This window comes from Pseudophryne corroboree, chromosome 8 (assembly GCF_028390025.1).
Source record: "Pseudophryne corroboree isolate aPseCor3 chromosome 8, aPseCor3.hap2, whole genome shotgun sequence".
Lineage (NCBI taxonomy): Eukaryota > Metazoa > Chordata > Amphibia > Anura > Myobatrachidae > Pseudophryne > Pseudophryne corroboree.
This window is the reverse complement of record NC_086451.1, coordinates 266,598,010-266,621,505: the sequence shown is the minus strand read 5'-3', so window position 1 is coordinate 266,621,505 and position 23,496 is coordinate 266,598,010. Positions and strand designations below refer to the sequence as shown.

The 23,496-nt window shown below is 48.4% G+C and overlaps 1 protein-coding gene across 3 annotated transcripts in view; it reads right to left on the bottom strand.

The window, feature by feature from the left end:
• Positions 1–23,496, bottom strand: part of ZC3H12B (zinc finger CCCH-type containing 12B) — a 323,692-nt gene that overhangs the window by 10,953 nt on the left and 289,243 nt on the right. For all 3 annotated transcript variants that reach the window (XM_063937219.1, XM_063937221.1, XM_063937220.1), the window contains 3 exons: positions 16,082–16,221; positions 2,936–3,170; positions 2,365–2,471 (listed from right to left, as the gene is read on the bottom strand). In XM_063937219.1, coding sequence (XP_063793289.1) covers positions 2,365–2,471; positions 2,936–3,170; positions 16,082–16,221 — 482 coding nt within the window. The remainder of the gene's footprint in view (positions 1–2,364; positions 2,472–2,935; positions 3,171–16,081; positions 16,222–23,496) is intronic.

Here is a 23,496-nt window from a genome sequence, read left to right as displayed (position 1 = left end):
CATGGAAGTAGATTTTTATTATTTTATTCCTCCCAAACCACAAAAAAAATCTTGAGCTGCAGTTTTAAAAATCAGAACTAATTTAGTCTACGCAACCAACTTGTTTTCATACAAATCTGTAAAATCTGTAAAGTGTCTGGGGCTGGTGACACTATAGCAGGGAGACACACAGCGTGGAGTCCCTCTGCCATAGTAGCAAACAGCACTAAACTGGTCAGCCCATGGCTAGAATACCTAGAGTAGTGAAGCCCCCCCCAACCCAAAAAAATAATAAAAAAATGGGGTTACCCCTCCATAAGTACATACACCTATTGTCAACTGTAATCCTAAATACGGGATGTGTGATGGGTGCAATCAGAAAGCAAATGCTTATTGTAAGACTTAAACAACAGACTCCTGGGCATTCAAATTCAGCACCACTAACAAATGACCAAACTTTATTATAAAGTTAGGTAGAGAGACCACTGTGTTAGTGACAATTGCCAGTGAATCATATACAAAAGGGCCAACTTATATAGCATACAGAGCCTAAGTCAACACTCCCAATATTAGGATTGGTTCCTATGGACCTCACTAATGCATCCATACGTGGGTTCAATTTCAAACCCAAATGGTCCAGACAACGTTTATTTTGGTCCTAGCATAAGCAGCCAGTATCCTCTGCAAGCACACAGGGCCCAGAGCACACAGGGTCCGAGCACACCAGCCATAAGGATGCCAATTCACTCTGTCGAAAGTTTTCCGAGTTTGTCGATAGTAAACTTGTTGGAACATTAGCCTACATTGATTGATATATAATAAATCTAAAATTTTTGAGGTATTGTCTGTTGCTTCCCGTCCCGGGATGAATCTCACTGACCACTACAGAATATTGTGGACAGCAGTGTCTTTAGGTGGTTCACTAACAACTTTGCATATAAGTTAAAATCCACATTGGGCCGATAGCTCGAGCACGATTTGGGGTCTTTTTTCTCTTTAGCAAGGACAATTATAGGAGCTTCAAAGATTTTGGTACACACATTTTTTTGTGTCATTAATTGTGTTAAATGCATAGAACAATAAAGAAACCAAATGTGGCTGAAATGTTTTATGATAAGCAATCAGAAATCCACGAGGGTTGTGAATTATGCCTATAGGGGTCGATTTAATTGGCTTTGTCTAACTCATAGAAAAAGGTAAGTAAAGGTTTCATTTTGTCCGAGATATGGGTTTAATTAATCAAAGAGATATAATCCCCAATATTATTCTTGAATATGTTAAGAAGGTGAGAGATAAAGAAAGTGACAGGTAATATAATTTGGAGCAATATTTCCGTAAGCAATCAGCGATTTTCTATGTAAGAAAACAAAGTGTTTCCCGGTCATCTTTAATTTTAAAGATAAAAGTTAGGGCCACTGTTCCTGCAGACTGGGCAAACTTTTTCTTACCCCATTGGAAATATTTATACTGGCAAGTTTTGTTTGGTTAGTCAATATCTTAAATAAAGCAGCTCCGGCTTCCACTTATGGGCCCTACACATATGGCGATGTGCCGCCGAGGTGCCCGACGGCCGATACGGCCGACGGGCGACCCGGCGGCGGGGGGGCAGTGACGGGGGGAGTGAAGTTTCTTCACTCCCCCCGTCACCCGGCTCCATAGACGTGCAGGCAAATATGGACGAGATCGTCCATATTGGCCTGCATGCACAGCCGACGGGGGACCAGCGATGAACGAGCGCGGGGCCGCGCATCGTTCATCGCTGGAGCCTCCACACTGAAAGATATGAACGAGTTCTCGTTCATTTATGAACGAGATCGTTCATATCTTTCAAAAAATCGGCATGTGTGTAGGGCCTATAACTCTGTGTCTAGTTTTGCATTTTGAGAGTGTTTATGAGACAATTCTAGAGATTTCATTTTGCTTAAGAGGGCTTCATTTTTGGAGTCATTATCTTTTTAGCTAATGATCCCAGTTGTATGAGTTTCCAATGAACTAAGCACTTACTGTGTTTCTCGTAATGTAAGATTACTAGTGGTCATTCAGTGTAACATTTTCCTCAATTTTTTGTCTATGATAAGTTTATATTCATGAAACTGAATTAAAAGCTCATTCAATTTCCATCAGCACCTAGGCACAGTTTTGGGGATGAGAAAAGAAATATATGGGGGCATTATTTCACCAAGAGATGGTTTCAAGACTGACCACATAAACACATCAGTGAACTCTCCATTTATACTTAAGTGAACGGATGAGATACTTAAAAAACAGACAGATCACATGGAATATGAGTGTCGAGAAAACATTTACTCCTCTTAACAAATACATATTTAAACAAGTAAAAATAAATACTTAAATGACCTAAAAACTAATGTAAAGTCTATTTACCATAGGGACAAGGCTGCTTCTTATGCTCAGGAACAACAGGCTTTTTACGCAGGAAATTTTCCAAACTGGGCCCGTGCCTCCCAAGAGGATCGTCAGGAGGCATAAACCTGGGAAGGAATTGGACATGGCGGTCAGCAGGACAGCTCATGTAGTGTGGAGTTGGCTTAAAAATGTGAAGTTATTTAACTTTATCATGATTAATTATCCACATTCAAGATACCGGTATGTGACACACTTTACTGGGGTGGTCTTCAGTTTGCCGGCTGTCAGGATCCCGGCGCACAGTATACCGGCGCCGGAATCCCGACAGCCGGCATACCGCACTTTTGCTCCCTCTTGGGGGTCCACGACCCCCCTGGAGGGAGAATAAATAGCGTGGTAGCGCGCCACCGTGCCCGCAAGGAGCTCATTTGCGCTCGCCACGCTGTCGGTATGCCGGCGGTCGGGATCCCAGCGCCGGTATGCTGGTCGCCGGGATCCCGGACGCCGGCATACCATACTACACCCACTTTACTGTGCATTAATTAGATAAAAAGGAAATATTATTGATCACAATCCTGAAGACACTTACTTATCATTGACAAATGAATACATAAGAAGTCTCTCTTCTATAAACTTCTTCCACTCTGGCTTCTCATTCTGTAGGTCTCGGTAGTTGTCATTGGACACAATATTGCCATCAGAATCAAATGCCAGCTTAACTATGAACCGGTCATCATAGCAAACCACTCTGCGACCCTGCACCCTGCGGGATGGGGTAAACACCAAAATCTTCTCCTTCTCCAGCTTCCTTAGAACCTCCTGGTCTGTGGGAAATAATGCGTTTGTATTACAAATTTACAAAATAATAAGATTTTAAACCTACCGGTAAATCTTTTTCTCCTAGTCCGTAGAGGATGCTGGGGACTCCGTAAGGACCATGGTGTATAGACGGGCTCCACAGGAGACATGGGCACTCTAAAGACTTAAGATGGGTGTGCACTGGCTCCTCCCTCTATGCCCCTCCTCCAGACCTCAGTTAAAGAACTATGCCCAGAGGAGACGGACAGTACGAGGAAAGGATTTTTGTTAATCTAAGGGTAAGATACATACCAGCCCACACCATCCACACCGTACAACTTGGAACATACGAACCAGTTAACAGTATGAAACAAAACAGCATCAGCCAGAAACTGATCAAAACTGTAACATAACCCTTATGTAAGCAATAACTATATACAAGTCTTGCAGAATTTAGTCCGCACTGGGACGGGCGCCCAGCATCCTCTACGGACTAGGAGAAAAAGATTTACCGGTAGGTTTAAAATCTTATTTTCTCTTACGTCCTAGAGGATGCTGGGGACTCCGTAAGGACCATGGGGATTATACCAAAGCTCCAGACCGGGCAGGAGAGTGCGGATGACTCTGCAGCACCGATTGAGTAAACATGAGGTCCTCCTCAGCCAAGGTATCAAACTTGTAGAATTTAGCAAAAGTGTTTGAACCCGACCAAGTAGCCGCTCGGCAAAGTTGCAATGCTGAGACACCTCGGGCAGCCGCCCAAGAAGAGCCCACCCTCCTAGTGGAATGGGCCTTTACTGAATTTGGTACCGGAAATCCAGCCGTAGAATGAGCCTGCCGAATCGTGTTACAGATCCAGCGGGCAATAGTCTGCTTAGAAGCAGGGGCGCCAACCTTGTTGGCTGCATACAGGACAAACAGTGCCTCTGTTTTCCTAACCCGAGCCGTCCTGGCTACATAAACCTTTAAGGCCCTGACTACATCAAGAGACTTAGAGGATTCCAAGTCCCCCGTAGCCACAGGCACCACAATAGGTTGGTTCATATGAAACGATGAAACCACCTTAGGCAGAAATTGAGGACGAGTCCTCAACTCTGCTCTATCCACATGGAAAATCAGATAGGGGCTTTTGTGAGACAAAGCCGCCAATTCAGACACCCGCCTCGCAGATGCCAAGGCTAACATGACCACTTTCAGAGTGAGAAATTTCAACTCAACTGTTTGAAGAGGTTCAAACCAGTGTGACTTAAGGAACTGTAACACCACGTTAAGGTCCCATGGTGCCATTGGGGGCACAAAAGGAGGCTGGATGTGCAGCACCCCCTTTACAAAAGTCTGGACTTCTGGGAGAGAAGCCAATTCCTTCTGAAAGAATATTGACAGGGCCGAAATCTGTACCCTAATAGAGCCTAACTTTAGGCCCATATCCACTCCTGACTGCAGAAAGTGGAGAAAACGGCCCAGGTGAAAATCTTCCGTAGGAGCATTCTTGGCTTCACACCAAGATACATGTTTCCTCCAGATACGGTGATAATGTTTCGCCGTCACCTCCTTCCTAGCTTTTATCAGAGTAGGGATGACCTCCCCGGGAATACCTTTCCTAGCTAGGATTTGGTGTTCAACCGCCATGCCGTCAAACGTAACCGCTGTAAGTCTTGGAACACGCAGGGCCCCTGCTGCAACAGGTACTCCCTGGGAGGAAGCGGCCACGGATCTTCTGTGAGCATTTCCTGAAGATCTGAATAGCAGGCCCTCCGAGGCCAATCCGGAACAATGAGTATTGTCTGGACTCTTTTTCGTCTTATGATTCTCAGTATTTTTGAGATTAGTGGAAGAGGAGGGAAGACATAGACCGACGGAAACATCCATGGTGTCACCAGGGCGTCTACCGCTACCACCTGAGGGTCCCTTGACCCGGAACAATACCTCCGAAGTTTCTTGTTGAGGCGTGACGCCATCATGTCTATTTGAGGAAGCCCCCAACGACTTGTTATCTCTGCAAAAACTTCTTGATGAAGACCCCACTCTACTGGATGGAGGTCGTGTCTGCTGAGGAAGTCTGCTTCCCAGTTGTCCACTCCCGGAATGAAGACTGCTGACAGCGCGCTTACGTGATTTTCCGCCCAGCGAAGAATCCTGGTGGCTTCCGCCATTGCCACTCTGCTCCTTGTCCCGCCTTGGCGGTTTACATGAGCCACTGCTGTGTAATTGAATCAGAACAGGTAGGTCGCGAATAAGAGTCTCCGCTTGTCGTAGGCCGTTGTATATGGCCCTTAATTCCAGCACGTTGATGTGTAGACAAGCTTCCTGGCTCGACCACAGTTCCTGAAAATTTCTTCCTTGTGTGACTGCTCCCCATCCTCGGAGGCTCGCATCCGTGGTCACCAGAACCCAGTCTTGAATGCCGAACCTGCGACCCTCTAGAAGGGGAGCACTCTGCAGCCACCACAGGAGAGACACCCTGGCCCTGGGGGACAGGCTTATTTTCTGATGTATTTGTAGATGGGAGCCCGACCATTTGTCCAGAAGGTCCCACTGAAATGTCCTCGCATGGAACCTGCCGAAGGGTATGGCCTCGTAGGCCGCCACTATTTTTCCCAATACTCGAGTGCATTGATGAACCGACACTCTTTTTGGCTTTAACAGGTCTCTGACCATGCTCTGGAGTTCCTGGGCTTTTTCCGTTGGGAGAAAAACCCTCTTCTTTTCCGTGCCCAGAATCATGCCTAAAAATGATAGCAGAGTCGTTGGAATCAACTGCGATTTTGGCAGATTTAGGATCCAGCCGTGTTGCTGCAGCACTCTCAGTGAGAGTGACACGCTTTTCAGCAACTGATCTCTCGATCTCGCTTTTATCAGGAGATCGTCCAAGTATGGGATAATTGTGACTCCTTGCCTGCGTAGGAGCACCATCATTTCCGCCATTACCTTGGTGAAAATCCTCGGGCCGTGGACAGCCCGAACGGCAACGTCTGAAACTGGTAATGACAGTCCTGTACAGCGAATCTCAGGTACGCCTGATGAGGAGGACAGATGGGGACATGAAGGTATGCATCCTTTATGTCTAGTGACACCATAAAATCCCCCCCTTCCAGGCTGGAGATCACTGCCCGGAGAGATTCCATCTTGAATTTGAAATTTTTAGATACAGGTTTAGGGATTTTAGATTCAGAATGGGTCTGACCGAGCCATCCGGTTTCGGGACCACAATTAGAGTTGAATAGTACCCCTTACCCTGTTGCACTAGGGGAAACTTGATACAGGTTGAGTATCCCTTATCCAAAATGCTTGGGACCAGAGGTATTTTGTATAACGGATTTTTCCGTATTTTGGAATAATTGCATACCATAATGAGATATCATGGTGATGGGACCTATATCTAAGCACAGAATGCATTTATGTTACATATACACCTTATACACACAGCCTGAAGGTAATTTTAGCCAATATTTTTTATAACTTTGTGCATTAAACAAAGTGTGTCTACAGTCACACAATTCATTTATGTTTCATATACACCTTATACACACAGCCTGAAGGCCATTTAATACAATATTTTTAATAACTTTGTGTATTAAACAAAGTTTGTGTACATTGAGCCATCAGAAAACAAAGGTTTCACTATCTCACTCTCACTCAAAAAAGTCCGTATTTCGGAATATTCCGTATTTCGGAATATTTGGATATGGGATACTCAACCTGTAATCACTTGCTGTTGACACAGCTTTTGTATCACAGCTAAAACTATTTCCCTCTCTGGGGGAGATGCTGGCAAAGCCGACTTGAAAAATCGGTGAGGAGGCACTTCTTCGAATTCCAGTTTGTAGCCTTGGGATACAATTTCTATCGCCCAAGGATCCACATCTGACAGAACCCAGATCTGGCTGAAGAGTCGAAGACGTGCCCCCACCGGCGCGGACTACCGCAGTGGAGCCCCAGCGTCCTGCGGTGGATTTTGTAGAAGCCGGGGAGGACTTCTGTTCCTGGGAACTAGCAGTAGCAGGCATTCTTTTCCCTCTACCCTTACCTCTGGCGAGGAAGGAAGAGCCCCGGCCCCTTCTGGACTTATGCGACCGAAAGGACTGCATCGGATATTGAGGTGTTTTCTTTTGCTGTGGGGGAACATAAGGCAAATAAGAAGATTTACCCGCGGTAGCTGTGGACACCAGGTCCGCGAGGCCCTCCCCAAATAAAACCTCACCCTTGTAAGGCAAAGTTTCCATATGTCTCTTTGAATCGGCATCACCCGTCCATTGGCGGGTCCACAGGGCTCGCCTAGCAGGCATGGCATTGGCTCTTGAACCCAACAGCCCAACGTCTCTCGCAGCGTCTCTCATATATAACGCTGCGTCTTTTATATGACCCAAGGTCAATAAAATGCTATCCTTATCTAGGGTGTCAATGTCAGATGACAAGTTATCTGCCCATGCTGCTATTGCGCTACATACCCATGCCGACGCTACTGCCGGTCTGAGCAAGGCCCCCGTATGTGTATAAATTGATTTTAAGGTAGTCTCCTGTCTGCGATCAGCAGGATCTTTGAGGGCTGCCGTGTCTGGAGACGGTAGCGCCACCTTTTTGGACAAGCGCGTCAAAGCCTTGTCCACCCTGGGCGAGGATTCCCACCGTAACCTGTCCTGTGCGGGGAAAGGATACGCCATAAGAATTCTCTTGGGAATCTGCAGTTTCTTGTCTGGAGTTTCCCAAGCTTTTTCAAATAAAGCATTCAGCTCATGAGATGGGGGAAAGGTTACCTCAGGTTTCTTCTCATTAAACATGCATACCCTCGTGTCAGGCACCGAGGGGTCCTCTGTGATATGCAAAACATCTTTTATTGCAATAATCATATAATGAATACTTTTGCCCACCCTTGGGTGTAACCTCACATCATCGTAGTCGACACTGGAGTCAGAATTTGTGTCGGTATCAGTGTCTGCTACCTGGGACAGGGGACGTTTATGAGGCCCAGAACGGCCTTGTGACATAGTCAAAGCCATGGATTGACTCCCTGCATTTAAAACATTCCACATATCCATCCAATCAGGTGTCGACTGTGCCGACAGAGACACCACAATCATCTGCTCCACCTCCTCCTTAGACGAGCCTTCCGCTTCAGACATGCCGACACACACGTACCGACACCCCCACACTGGGATGGATTATATATATATATATATATATATATATATATATATATATATATATATAGAGAGAGAGAGAGAGAGAGAGAGAGAGAGAGAGAGAGAGAGAGAGAGAGAGAGAGAGAGAGAGAGAGAGAGAGAGAGAGAGAGACAGTCCCCCAATAAGGCCCTTTGGAGAGACAGAGAGAGAGTATGCCAGCACACACCCAGCGCCACTGGACACTGGAACAAATTCCCAGTCTGTACAGCGCTTTATATATCAATAATACACTCACTGCGCCAAATAAATGTGCCCCCCCTCCTTTTTGCCCTCTGTACTTGTGTTCAGCAGGGGAGAGTCCGGGGAGCAGCTTCTCTGCAGCGTGCTGTGGAGAAAATAGCGCTGGTTAGTGCTGGAGGACCAAGCTCCGCCCCCTCAACGGCAGGCTTCGGTCCCGCTCAAATTCTTTATACTGGCGGGGGTTTATTTAATATACTGCCACCGCAGTATATATATGTCAGCCAGTGTTCCTAGAGGTTTATTATTGCTGCCCAGGGCGCCCCCCCTGCGCTCTGCACCCATACAGTGCCGTCAGTGTGTGTGAATGTGGGAGCAATGGCGCGCAGCGTTACCGCTGCGCGGTACCTCAGTGAAGATCTGAAGTCTTCTGCCGCCTCTGAAGTCTTCTTTCTTCTTATACTCACCCGGCTTCTATCTTCCGGCTCTGTGAGGATGACGGCGGCGCGGCTCCGGGACGAACAGCGAGGATGAGACCTGCGTTCCAACCCTCTGGATCTAATGGTGTCCAGTAGCCTAAGAAGCAGAGCCTATCATTTAAGTAGGTCTGCTTCTCTCCCCTCAGTCCCACGATGCAGGGAGCCTGTTGCCAGCAGTGCTCCCTGAAAATAAAAAACCTAACAAAAGTCTTTTTCAGAGAAACTCAGTAGAGCTCCCCTGCAGTGCATCCAGTCTCCTCTGGGCACAGGATCTAACTGAGCTCTGGAGGAGGGGCATAGAGGGAGGAGCCAGTGCACACCCATTCTAAAGTCTTTAGAGTGCCCATGTCTCCTGCGGAGCCCGTCTATACCCCATGGTCCTTACGGAGTCCTCAGCATCTTCTAGGACGTAAGAGAAAATTATTTGGGTTCAGTACAGAAATATTACAATGTTCTATCTTTACACCACCTCCTTTTTAAAATCACCCTTAGTTAACAGCAGGTATATTTTCTGTAACTGCATTACAATCCACTTTTGTTGCAGCCGGTACTGAGAAGGCCACTGGCTACAGTTCTAGGGGGTCATTCCGAGTTTATCGCTAGCTGCCGTTGTTCGCAACGCAGCGATCAGGCTAAAAAATAAGATTTTACTTACCGGTAAATCTATTTTTCGTAGTCCGTAGGGGATGTTGGGCCTCCGTAAGGACCATGGGGAATAGACGGGCTCCGCAGGAGATAGGGCACTTTAAGAAAGCTTTGGACTCTGGGTGTGCACTGGCTCCTCCCTCTATGCCCCTCCTCCAGACCTCAGTTAGGGAAACTGTGCCCAGAGGAGATGGACAGTACGAGGAAGGATTTTTGTAAATCTAAGGGCGAGATCCATACCAGCCACACCAATCACACCGTATTACTTGTGATACACTACCCAGTCAACAGTATGAACAACAACATAGCCTCGATTCAACAGATAAACTATAACATAACCCTTATGTAAGCAACTATATACAAGTCTTGCAGAAGAAGTCCGCACTTGGGACGGGCGCCCAGCATCCTCTACGGACTACGAGAAATAGATTTACCGGTAAGTAAAATCTTATTTTCTCTAACGTCCTTGAGGATGCTGGGACTCCGTAAGGACCATGGGGATTATACCAAAGCTCCCAAACGGGCGGGAGAGTGCGGATGACTCTGCAGCACCGATTGAGCAAACATGAGGTCCTCCTCAGCCAGGGTATCAAACTTGCAGAACTTTGCAAAGGTGTTTGAACCCGACCAAGTAGCAGCTCGGCACAATTGCAATGCCGAGACCCCTCGGGCAGCCGCCCAAGAAGAGCCCACTTTCCTAGTGGAATGGGCCTTAACCGATTTAGGCAATGGCAAACCTGCCGTAGAATGCGCCTGCTGAATCGTATTACAGATCCAGCGAGCAATAGTCTGCTTTGAAGCAGGAGCGCCAACCTTGTTGGCCGCATACAGAGCTTCAGTCTTCCTGATTCTAGCCGTTCTGGTCACATAAATATTCAAAGCCCTGACCACATCCAGGGACTCGGAATCCTCCAAGTCCCGTGTAGCCACAGGCACGACAATAGGTTGGTTCACATGAAAAGATGAGACCTCAACTCTGCCCTATCCACGTGAAAAACCAAGTATGGGTTTTTATGTGATAAAGCCGCCAATTCTGAAACACGTCTTGCCGAAGCCAATGCCAACAACATGACCACTTTCCACGTGAGGTATTTCAACTCCACAGTTTTGAGTGGTTCAAACCAAGGTGACTTGAGGAAACGTAACACCACGTTAAGATCCCAAGGCGCCACCGGAGGGACAAAGGGAGGCTGAATATGCAGCACACCCTTCACAAAAGTCTGTACTTCAGGAAGAGAGGCTAATTCTCTTTGAAAGAAAATGGATAAGGCCGAAATTTGGACCTTTATGGACCCTAATTTTAGGCCCAAAGTCACTCCTGTTTGAAGGAAGTGAAGTAGACGGCCCAAATGGAACTCCTCCGTACGAGCAGCTCTGGCCTCACACCAAGAAACATATTTTCGCCATATACGGTGATAATGTTTTAACGTGTCACGTCTTTCCTAGCCTTGATCAGGGTAGGAATGACCTCCTCCGGAATCCCTTTTTCCGCTAGGATCCGGCGTTCAACCGCCATGCCATCAAACGCAGCCGCGGTAAGTCTTGGTACAGACAGGGCCTCTGCCGCAGCAGGTCCTGCCTTGGAGGAAGAGGCCACGGATCTTCTGTGAGCAACTCTTGCAGCTCCGGATACCAAGTCCTCCGTGGCCAATCTGGAACAATGAGGATTGTTCTGACCCTGCTTATTCTTATTATTCTCAACACTTTGGGTATGAGAGGAAGAGGAGGAAACACATAGACCGATCTGAACACCCAAGGTGTCACCAGAGCGTCCACCGCTACCGCCTGAGGGTCCCTTGACCTGGCGCAATACCGCTTTAGCTTTTTGTTGAGACGGGATGCCATCATGTCTATTTGAGGCAGTCCCCACCGACCCGTGATCTGTGCGAAGACTTCTTGATGAAGTCCCCACTCTCCCGGATGCAGGTCGTGCCTGCTGAGGAAGTCCGCCTCCCAGTTGTCCACCCCCGGGATGAACACTGCTGATAGCGCGCTTACATGGCCTTCCGCCCAGCGTAGAATCCTGGTCGCTTCTGCCATGACCACTCTGCTCCTCGTTCCGCCTTGGCGGTTTATATGAGCCACTGCCGTGACATTGTCTGACTGAATCAGAACCGTTTTTTCCCAAAGCAATTCCTCCGCTTGACGCAGGGCGTTGTATATGGCCCTCAACTCCAGGACGTTGATGTGGAGACAAGTCTCTAGATTTGACCAGAGGCCTTGGAAATTTCTTCCCAGTGTGACTGCTCCCCAGCCTCGGAGGCTTGCGTCCGTGGTCACCAGGACCCAGTCCTGAATGACGAACCTGCGACCCTCTAGTAGGTGAGCACTGTGCAGCCACCACAGGAGAGATACCCTGGTCCTGGGAGACAGGGTGATCCTTCGATGCATTTGTAAATGGGACCCGGACCACTTTTATCCAAGAGGTCCCATTGAAAAGTCCTCGCATGGAACCTGCCGAAAGGGATGGCCTCGTATGAAGCCACCATCTTCCCCAGGACCCGCGTACAATGATGCACTGAAACCTGTTTTGGTTTTAATAGGTTCCTGACCAGGGCTATGAGCTCCTGAACCTTTTCGACCGGAAGAAAAACTTTTTTCTGGTCTGTGTCTAGAATCAGGCCCAAAAAAGTTAGATGCGTTGTAGGGACTAGCTGGGACTTCGGTATATTGAGAATCCAGCCGTGTAACTGCAACGTCTTCATGGACAGAGACACGCTGTCCAGCAACTTCTCCCGAGATCTCGCCTTTATGAGGAGATCGTCCAAGTACGGGATAATTGTGACCCCCTGCCTGCGCAGGAGCACCATCATTTCCGCCATTACCTTGGTGAAAATTCTCGGGGCCGTGGAAAGCCCAAACGGCAACGTCTGAAATTGGTAGTGACAGTCCTGCACTGTAAATCTCAGGAACGCCTGATGAGGGGGGAATACCGGAACATGAAGGTAAGCATCCTTTATGTCCAGGGACACCATCCAATCCCCCTCCTCCAGGCTGGCGATGACCACCCTGAGTGATTCCATTTTGAACTTGAACCTCTTCAAGTACAGGTTCAGGGATTTTAGGTTTAAAATGGGTCTGACCGAACCGTCCGGTTTCGGGACCACAAACAGGGTCGAGTAATATCCCTCTCCTTGCTGGAGATGAGGAACTGTGACAATCACCTGTTGAATATACAATTTTTGGATTGCTGCCAACACTAGCTCCCTCTCTGACGGGGAAGCCGGCAGAGCCGACTTGAAAAACCGGCGAGGAGGCAAGTCTTCGAATTCCAGCCTGTATCCTTGAGAAACAATCTCTAATGCCCAGGGATCCACCTGCGAGTGAACCCAGACGTGGCTGAAAAACCGAAGACGAGCCCCCACTAGATCTGCCTCCCCCCGGGAAGCCCCAGCGTCATGCGGTGGACTTTGCAGACGCAGGGGAGGACTTCTGCTCTTGGGAACTAGCTGTGTGCAGCTTCTTTCCCCTGCCTTTCCCTCTGGCAACAAAGGACGATCCCCGTACCTTTTTGTTTTTATTGGAACGAAAGGACTGCATTTGATAATGAGGTGCCTTTTTTGTATGCTGCAGGGGGACATTAGGTAAGAAATTCGACTTACCAGCCGTAGCAGTAGAGTCAAGGTCCGAGAGGCCGTCTCCAAACAACTCCTCCCCTTTGTAAGGCAAGGACTCCATATGCCGCTTTGAATCGGCGTCTCCCGTCCACTGTCGGGTCCACAAGAGCCGCCTAGCAGAAATAGACATAGCATTTATTCTGGAGCTTAATAAACAAATGTCTCTCTGAGCATCTCTCATATACAAGGCAGCATCTCTGATATGCTCTATGGTCATTTGAATGGCATCCCTATCTAAGGTGTCAATCTCCGTAGATAAGGAATCTGCCCATGCCACAACCGCACTACAAACCCAGGCCGACGCCATAGCCGGTCTAACAATAGTACCTGAATGAGTGTAAATGTGCTTCATGGTAATTTCCTGCCTGCGATCAGCAGGATCCTTGAGGGAAGCGTATCCTGAGAAGGCAGTGCCACCTTTTTGGACAAGCGTGTCAGCGCCTTGTCTACTTTAGGCGAAGATTCCCATCGTATCCTATCCGTTTGTGGAAAAGGATACGCCATAAGAATCCTTTTGGGAACTTGTGGTCTCCTATCCGGAGATTCCCAAGCCTTTTCGCACAATTCACTCAGTTCAAAGAAGGACGGAAAGGTGACTTCAGGCTTTTTCCCTTTATACATGTGTACCCTCGTGTCAGGGACAGGGGGTTCCTCAGTAATATGCAAAACCTCTTTAATGGCAATCATGTACCGAATACCTTTTGCCACCCTCGGCTGTAATTTTGCATCTTCATAGTCGACACTAGTCAGTATCCGTGTTGGTATCTGTGTCATCGATCTGGGATATGGTGCGCTTCTGAGGCCCCGAAGGGCCTGGCGCCACAGGGACAGGCATGGACTGGCTACCTGACTGATCCCTAGCTTCAGCCTTGTCTAACCTTTTATGCAATAGATTGACATTTGCATTCAAGACATTCAGCATATCCACCCATTCCGGTGTCGAGCACTCCTCCTCCACATTAAGCGAGCCTTCCTTGTCAAACATGTCGACACACGCATACCGACACACTTCACACACACAGGGAACCTCTTTTCTGAAGACAGTATTCCCTTCAAGGCCCTTTGGAGAGACAGAGAGAGAGTATGCCAGCACACACCCCAGCGCAATGACCCTGGAGACCAACACAAAATGTTCTTCCCCCAGCCGCGCTGTATAATATGTTATCCGCCAATTATATGCGCCCCCCCACCCCCTCTCTTTTAAACACCCCTTCACCGTGTGTAAGCAGGGGAGAGTCCGGGGAGCTTCCTCTCAGCGGTGCTGTGGAGAGAAAATGGCGCTGGTGAGTGCTGAGGGAGAAGCCCCGCCCCCTCGGCGGCGGGCTTCTGTCCCGCTCAAACTTACTAAAATATGGCGGGGGCTCTTTTATATACATGTACAGTGCCCACCTGTACATGTATATTGTCTTTTGCCATAATAGAGGTGTTATATTGCTGCCCAGGGCGCCCCCCCCTTCACCCTTACAGTGACCGGAGTATGTGAGGTGGGAGCAATGACGCACAGCTGCAGTGCTGTGCGTTACCTCAGTGAAGCTGAAGGCTTCTGCCGCCTGACGTCTTCTGACTTCGGTTCTTCTGGCTCTGTGAGGAGAACGGCGGCGCGGCTCTGGGGGTGGACGCCCAGTAAGAACCTGTGTTCACCCACTCTGGAGCTAATGGTGTCCAGTAGCCGAGGAAGCAGAGCTTATCTTATATAAGAAGGTCTGCCCCTCTCTCCTCAGTCCCTCGTTGCAGGGAGCCTGTTGCCAGCAGTGCTCCCTGTAAAAAAGTAGAAAAAAATCCAAACAAAAATGCTTCTAGGCAGAGAACTCAGGAGAGCTCTCTGCAGTGTACCCATCCTGCTCTGGGCACAGTGTAAAACTGAGGTCTGGAGGATGGGCATAGAGGGAGGAGCCAGTGCACACCCAGAGTCCAAAGCTTTCTTAAAGTGCCCTATCTCCTGCGGAGCCCGTCTATTCCCCATGGTCCTTACGGAGGCCCAGCATCCTCAAGGACGTTAGAGAAATCTGCATTTCTGCGCATGCATATGCTCCGCAATGCGCACGCGCGCCGTACGGGTACAAAGCCCGTTGTGGTTGTGCACAGGTTCTAGCAAAGTTTTCAGTCGCACTGACGGCCGCAAGAAACTGACAGGAAGGGGGCGTTTCTGGGTGTCAACTGACCGTTTTTAGGGAGTGTTTGCAAAAACGCAGGCGCGTCTGAAAAAACGCAGGCGTGGCTGGGCGGGTGTATGACGTCAAATCCGGACACGAGTAGGCTGAAGTGATCGCAAGCACTGAGTAGGTTCAGAGCTACTAGGAAACTGCACAAACTGTTTTTGCAGAGCTCGGCTGCACATGCGTTCGCACTTCTGCTAAGCTAAAATACACTCCCAGTGGGTGGCGGCATAGCGTTTGCACAGCTGCTAAAACTAGCTAGCCAGCAACTCGGAATGATCCCCCTAATCCGCTGCAGTGTGCAAACAGCTGCACCATCGACTGAACTATGGGGCATTAGAGCACCTCTGTGGTCACTCAGAATTCCCAGTGGTACATGGCCGCTGGTGCCAGTGGAACTGCGTTTTCCTATGCAGCCCCTAATCCTGACATGCTCGCTGACGAAAGCAAGGTCCAGTTACTCCCCAGGAATGCCTGGATCTTCAGCTAGATCTGCATGTGCCAACGGTAACAAATCGGGATGCATGCGCAATGTGCAAAGGAAACGCAAGTGCCCAATGTCTCCGTCCGGGTCTGAATCAGGCCAACATAACGATTACTGAATTACTTCAATACAAAATGTTGAAATATACTGCAAGTTGATTACTGAACCCCCGTGTAAAGGTCACAAAAGCGTTATTACCCGCAATAGGGGCATCAGGACGGGATTGTTCTTTCCTCCATGCTGGCACAAACACAGTAATGTCTTTATGGCCTTTCTCCAGAAACCATTCCACAGCCAGCTGTATCCCTCGGCAGGAGAAAACCTCTTTATTGCCATGGCTGAAATACAAGAAAAAGGGTTAAAAAAAAAAACCCTTTAAACAATGAGCTTCACACTTTCTGAATATGATACACCTCCTCATTGAGTACTGCAGCTTTTACAAACACATATATACACCAAAATGTCTATACACCAAATGTCTATATTGCAGCTTTTAACAACACATATTTATATACACCAAAATGTCTATACGGGAGTAGCGAGCTGAAATGCTGATGTCGTGCCCGTTGGCAGCAACTTCTGAATAACTGCCGGCGGGCATGATAGGAAGCGGGAGGGGGCCGGACATTTGAATTCCGCCCTTTGAGCGGTCAATTTTTGTTTAAAAAACCAGGATCCTCCCCTTCCCACATAGCCTTGTATTAAAATAAAAGGCTTTATGACATAACACTGTAAAGGAGGGTTTTCCAAATTCTGCCATTACAGTCAAGATTTTAAGGATATCCATGTTTGGACACAAGTAACTTAATTAGTACCTCAGTCAATTTGATTTAACTATCTGGACTCAATCATTAGCCTTAAAACCTGGACTGTAATGGTGGAGTTTGGAAAACTCTGCTGTGACGAACAAAGTGAGTGGTATTCAATTCTTTCCGCCCCCTTCCACACCCGTTCTGTTTCTGCTGACGGCGTGGTATTATCATTTCAGCCCAACCCTCTACGCAGCTAAAACTGATCACTAAGGGCGCGATAATGGGGATCACTTTAGATAGAAGATTGGGCGTAATATATCATTTGAATACCGCCCAATGGCCCTCATTCCGAGTTGATCGCTAGCTGCCGTTGTTCGCTGCGCAGCGATCAGGCTATAAATCGGCATTTCTGCGCATGTGTATGGGCCACAATGCGCACGCGCGTCGTACGGGTACATAGCCCTTTGTGGTTGTGCACAGGTTCTAGCGAAGTTTTCCTTCGCACTGACGGCCGCAAGAAGATTGACAGGAAGGGGGCGTTTCTGGGTGTCAACTGACCGTTTTCAGGGAGTGTTTGTTAAAACGCAGGCGTGTCTGAAAAAAACGTGGCTGGGCGGGTGTATGACGTCAAATCCGGACACGAATAGGCTGAAGTGATCGCAAGCACTGAGTAGGTTCAGAGCTACTAGGAAACTGCACAAACTGTTTTTGCAGAGCTCGGCTGCACATGCGTTCGCACTTCTGCTAAGCTAAAATACACTCCCCAGTGGGCGGCAGCATAGCGTTTGCACGGCTGCTAAAACTAGCTAGCGAGCGATCAACTCAGAATGACTCCCATGAGTAATGTGGCAAGTGAGCTACACTCTCTTAATTATAACAGACAACAAAAAAGACAAGTGCAAAAGATATTGCAATAGCACAACTAAAAACATGTTTATATAAACAAAAGCTAATTACAGGTGGTTTAATATGATTCAAGAAACAATGTAAAGTTCTTTGTTATTTGACATTTAAAAAAATAAGAATTTACTTACCGATAATTCTATTTCTCGTAGTCCGTAGTGGATGCTGGGGACTCCGTCAGGACCATGGGGAATAGCGGCTCCGCAGGAGACAGGGCACAAAAAGTAAGCTTTTAGGATCACATGGTGTGTACTGGCTCCTCCCCCTATGACCCTCCTCCAAGCCTCAGTTAGGTACTGTGCCCGGACGAGCGTACACAATAAGGAAGGATATTGAACCCCGGGTAAGACTCATACAAGCCACACCAATCACACCGTATAACTTGTGATCTGAACCCAGTTAACAGTATGACAAACGTAGGAGCCTCTGAACAGACGGCTCACAACAAATAACAACCCGATTTTTTTGTAACAATAACTATGTACAAGTATTGCAGACAATCCGCACTTGGGATGGGCGCCCAGCATCCACTACGGACTACGAGAAATTGAATTATCGGTAAGTAAATTCTTATTTTCTCTAACGTCCTAAGTGGATGCTGGGGACTCCGTCAGGACCATGGGGATTATACCAAAGCTCCCAAACGGGCGGGAGAGTGCGGATGACTCTGCAGCACCGAATGAGAGAACTCAAGGTCCTCCTCAGCCAGGGTATCAAATTTGTAGAATTTTGCAAACGTGTTTGCCCCTGACCAAGTAGCAGCTCGGCAGAGTTGTAATGCCGAGACTCCCCGGGCAGCCGCCCAGGATGAGCCCACTTTCCTTGTGGAATGGGCCTTGACAGATTTAGGTTGTGGCAAGCCTGCCACAGAATGTGCAAGTTGAATTGTGCTACAAATCCAACGAGCAATCGTCTGCTTAGAAGCAGGAGCACCCATCTTGTTGGGTGCATACAATATAAGCAGTGAGTCAGACTTTCTGACTCCAGCCGTTCTTGAAATATATATTTTCAATGCCCGGACCACGTCCAACAACTTGGAATCCTCCAACTCGTTAGTAGCCGCAGGCACCACAATAGGCTGGTTCAGGTGAAACGCTGACACCACCTTAGGCAGAAAATGAGGACGCGTCCGCAGTTCTGCCCTGTCCGTATGGAAAATCAGATATGGGCTCTTATATGATAAAGCCGCCAATTCTGATACTCTCCTGGCTGAAGCCAGGGCCAGTAGCATGGTTACTTTCCATGTAAGATACTTCATCTCCACCGATTTGAGCGGCTCAAACCAATGGGATTTTAGAAAATCCAAGACTACATTAAGATCCCACGGTGCCACTGGGGGCACAACCGGGGGCTGTATATGTAGTACTCCTTTTACAAAAGTCTGGACTTCAGGAACTGAAGCCAATTCTTTCTGGAAGAAAATCGGCAGGGCCGAAATTTGAACCTTAATGGACCCCAATTTGAGGCCCATAGACAATCCTGTTTGCAGGAAATGTAGGAATCGACCCAGTTGAAATTCCTCCGTGGGGGCCTTCCTGGCCTCACACCACGCAACATATTTCCCCCAAATGCGGTGATAATGTTGTGCAGTCACCTCCTTCCTGGCCTTTACCAGTGTAGGAATGACCTCTTCCGGAATGCCTTTTTCCTTTAGAATTCGGCGTTCAACCGCCATGCCGTCAAACGCAGCCGCGGTAAGTCTTGGAATAGACACGGTCCCTGCTGAAGCAGGTCCCGTCTTAGAGGTAGAGGCCACGGATCCTCCGTGAGCATCTCTTGAAGTTCCGGGTACCAAGTTCTTCTTGGCCAATCCGGAGCCACTAGTATCGTTCTTACTCCCTTTTGCCGTATAATTCTCAGTACTTTTGGTATGAGAGGCAGAGGAGGGAACACATACACTGACTGGAACACCCACGGTGTTACCAGAGCGTCCACAGCTATTGCCTGAGGATCTCTTGACCTGGCGCAATACCTGTCCAGTTTTTTGTTGAGGCGGGACGCCATCATATCCACCATTGGTTTTTCCCAACGGTTCACAATCATGTGGAAGACTTCTGGATGAAGTCCCCACTCTCCCGGGTGTAGATCGTGTCTGCTGAGGAAGTCTGCTTCCCAGTTGTCCACTCCCGGAATGAATACTGCTGACAGTGCTATCACATGATCTTCCGCCCAGCGAAGAATCCTTGCAGCTTCTGCCATTGCTGTCCTGCTTCTTGTGCCGCCCTGTCTGTTTACGTGGGCGACTGCCGTGATGTTGTCCGACTGGATCAACACCGGCTGACCCTGAAGCAGGGGTTTTGCCAGACTTAGAGCATTGTAAATCGCTCTTAGCTCCAGTATATTTATGTGAAGAGACATCTCCAGGCTTGACCATACTCCCTGGAAGTTTCTTCCTTGTGTGACCGCTCCCCAGCCTCTCAGACTGGCATCCGTGGTCACCAGGACCCAGTCCTGTATGCCGAATCTGCGGCCCTCTAACAGATGAGCACTCTGCAACCACCACAGAAGAGACACCCTTGTCCGTGGCGATAAGGTTATCCGCTGATGCATCTGCAGATGCGATCCGGACCATTTGTCCAGCAGATCCCACTGAAAAGTTTGTGCGTGGAATCTGCCGAATGGAATCGCTTCGTAAGAAGCCACCATCTTTCCCAGGACTCTTGTGCATTGATGCACAGACACTGTCCCTGGTTTTAGGAGGTTCCTGACAAGTTCGGATAGCTCCCTGGCTTTCTCCTCCGGAAGAAACACCTTTTTCTGAACCGTGTCCAGAATCATTCCCAGGAACAGCAGACGTGTCGTCGGGGTCAACTGAGATTTTGGAAAATTCAGAATCCACCCGTGTTGTTGCAGCACTAGTTGGGTTAGTGCTACTCCGTCTTCCAGCTGTTCTCTGGATCTTGCCCTTATCAGGAGATCGTCCAAGTAAGGGATAATTAATACGCCTCTTCTTCGTAGAAGGATCATCATTTCGGCCATTACCTTGGTAAAGACCCGAGGTGCCGTGGACAATCCAAACGGCAGCGTCTGAAACTGATAATGACAGTTTTGCACCACGAACCTGAGGTACCCTTGATGTGAAGGGCAAATTGGGACATGCAGGTAAGCGTCCTTTATGTCCAGGGACACCATAAAGTCCCCTTCTTCCAGATTCGCTATCACTGCTCTGAGTGACTCCATCTTGAACTTGAATTTTTGTATGTACAGGTTCAAAGATTTGAGATTTAGAATAGGTCTTACCGAGCCGTCCGGCTTCGGTACCACAAATAGCGTGGAGTAATACCCCTTTCCCTGTTGTAGGAGGGGTACCTTGACTATCACCTGCTGAGCAAACAGCTTGTGAATGGCTTCCAATACCGTCGCCCTGTCTGAGGGAGACGTTGGCAAAGCAGACTTTAGGAACCGGCGAGGGGGAGACTTCTCAAATTCCAACCTGTAACCCTGAGATACTACCTGTAGAATCCAGGGGTCCACCTGTGAGCAAGCCCACTGTGCGCTGAAATTCTTGAGTCGACCCCCCACCGTTCCTGAGTCCGCTTGTAAGGCCCCAGCGTCATGCTGAGGGCTTTGCAGAACCCTGGGAGGGCTTCTGTTCCTGGGCAGGGGCTGCTTGCTGCCCTCTCTTACCCCTTCCTCTGCCCCGAGGCAGATATGACTGTCCTTTTGTCCGCTTGTTCTTATAGGAACGAAAGGACTGCGGCTGAAAAGACGGTGTCTTTTTCTGTTGGGAGGGGGTCTGAGGTAAAAAAGTGGATTTTCCGGCAGTTGCCGTAGCCACCAGATCCGATAGACCGACGCCAAATAATTCCTCCCCTTTATACGGCAATACTTCCATATGTCGTTTGGAATCCGCATCACCTGACCACTGTCGCGTCCATAAACTCCTTCTGGCAGATATGGACATCGCATTTACTCTCGATGCCAGAGTGCAAATATCTCTCTGCGCATCTCGCATATAAAGGAAAGCATCCTTTAATTGCTCTATAGTCAATAAAATACTGTCCCTATCCAGGGTATCAATATTTTCAGTCAGGGAATCCAACCAGACGACCCCAGCACTGCACATCCAGGCTGAGGCGATGGCTGGTCGCAGTATAACACCAGTATGAGTGTATATACTTTTCAGGGTAGTTTCCAGCCTCCTATCAGCTGGATCCTTGAGGGCGGCCGTATCAGGAGACGGTAACGCCACTTGTTTTGATAAGCGTGTGAGCGCCTTATCCACCCTAGGGGGTGTTTCCCAGCGCGCCCTAACCTCTGGCGGGAAAGGGTATAATGCTAATAACTTTTTTGAAATTAGCATTTTTCTATCTGGGTTAACCCACGCTTCATCACATACATCATTTAATTCCTCTGATTCAGGAAAAACTACAGGTAGTTTTTTCACCCCCCACATAATACCCCTTTTTGTGGTACTTGTAGTATCAGAGATATGCAAAGCCTCCTTCATTGCCGTGATCATATAACGTGTGGCCCTACTTGAAAATACGTTTGTTTCATCACCGTCGACACTAGATTCAGTGTCTGGGTCTGTGTCGACCGACTGAGGTAAAGGGCGCTTTACAGCCCCTGACGGTGTCTGAGACGCCTGGGCAGGTACTAACTGGTTTGCCGGCCGTCTCATGTCGTCAACTGATTTTTGTAATGTGCTGACATTATCACGTAATTCCATAAACAAAGCCATCCATTCCGGTGTCGACTCCCTGGGGGGTGACATCACCATTATCGGCAATTGCTCTGCCTCCACGCCAACATCGTCCTCATACATGTCGACACACACGTACCGACACACAGGGAATGCTCTTATCGAAGACAGGACCCCACTAGCCCTTTGGGGAGACAGAGGGAGAGTTTGCCAGCACACACCCAAGCGCTATAATATATATGGGAACAACCCTATATAAGTGTTGTTCCTTATAGCCGCTTAAATATATAAAAATATCGCCAAAATATGCCCCCCCTCTCTGTTTTACCCTGTTTCTGTAGTGCAGTGCAGGGGAGAGTCCTGGGAGCCTTCCTCACAGCGGAGCTGAGCAGGAAAATGGCGCTGTGTGCTGAGGAGAATAAGCCCCGCCCCCTATTCCGGCGGGCTTTTCTCCCGGAGTTTTAGACATTTGGCATGGGTTAAATACATACATATAGCCTTAATGGCTATATGTGATGTATTCTTTTGCCATAAAAGGTATTATATATTGCTGCCCAGGGCGCTGCTGCACCCTCCGTGACCGTCTGGTGTGAAGTGTGTGACAACAATGGCGCACAGCTGCAGTGCTGTGCGCTACCTTCATGAAGACTGAAGAGCCTTCTGCCGCCTGTTTCCGGACCTTCAATCTTCAGCATCTGTAAGGGGGGTCGGCGGCGCGGCTCCGGGACGAACCCCAGGGTGAGACCTGTGTTCCGACTCCCTCTGGAGCTAATGGTGTCCAGTAGCCTAAGAATCCAATCCATCCTGCACGCAGGTGAGTTGAAATTCTCTCCCCTAAGTCCCTCGATGCAGTGAGCCTGTTGCCAGCAGGACTCACTGAAAATAAAAAACCTAAAAAACTTTTTCTAAGCAGCTCTTTAGGAGAGCCACCTAGATTGCACCCTGCTCGGACGGGCACAAAAACCTAACTGGGGCTTGGAGGAGGGTCATAGGGGGAGGAGCCAGTACACACCATGTGATCCTAAAAGCTTACTTTTTGTGCCCTGTCTCCTGCGGAGCCGCTATTCCCCATGGTCCTGACGGAGTCCCCAGCATCCACTTAGGACGTTAGAGAAATAAAATTGTAGTACTATGAGGCAAATTACACCCTGTACTGTGTACATTCTTATCTGCCTGTATAACATACCAATTCCAGTAGAAGACACTGCTTTCCCCTAAGCTAAAACATTCTTATTTATTTGTGTGTGTGTGTGTGTGTGTGTGTTTGTGTTGGAAGGTGGGAATAGCAGTAACAGTGAAAAGGTGCAGGTAAT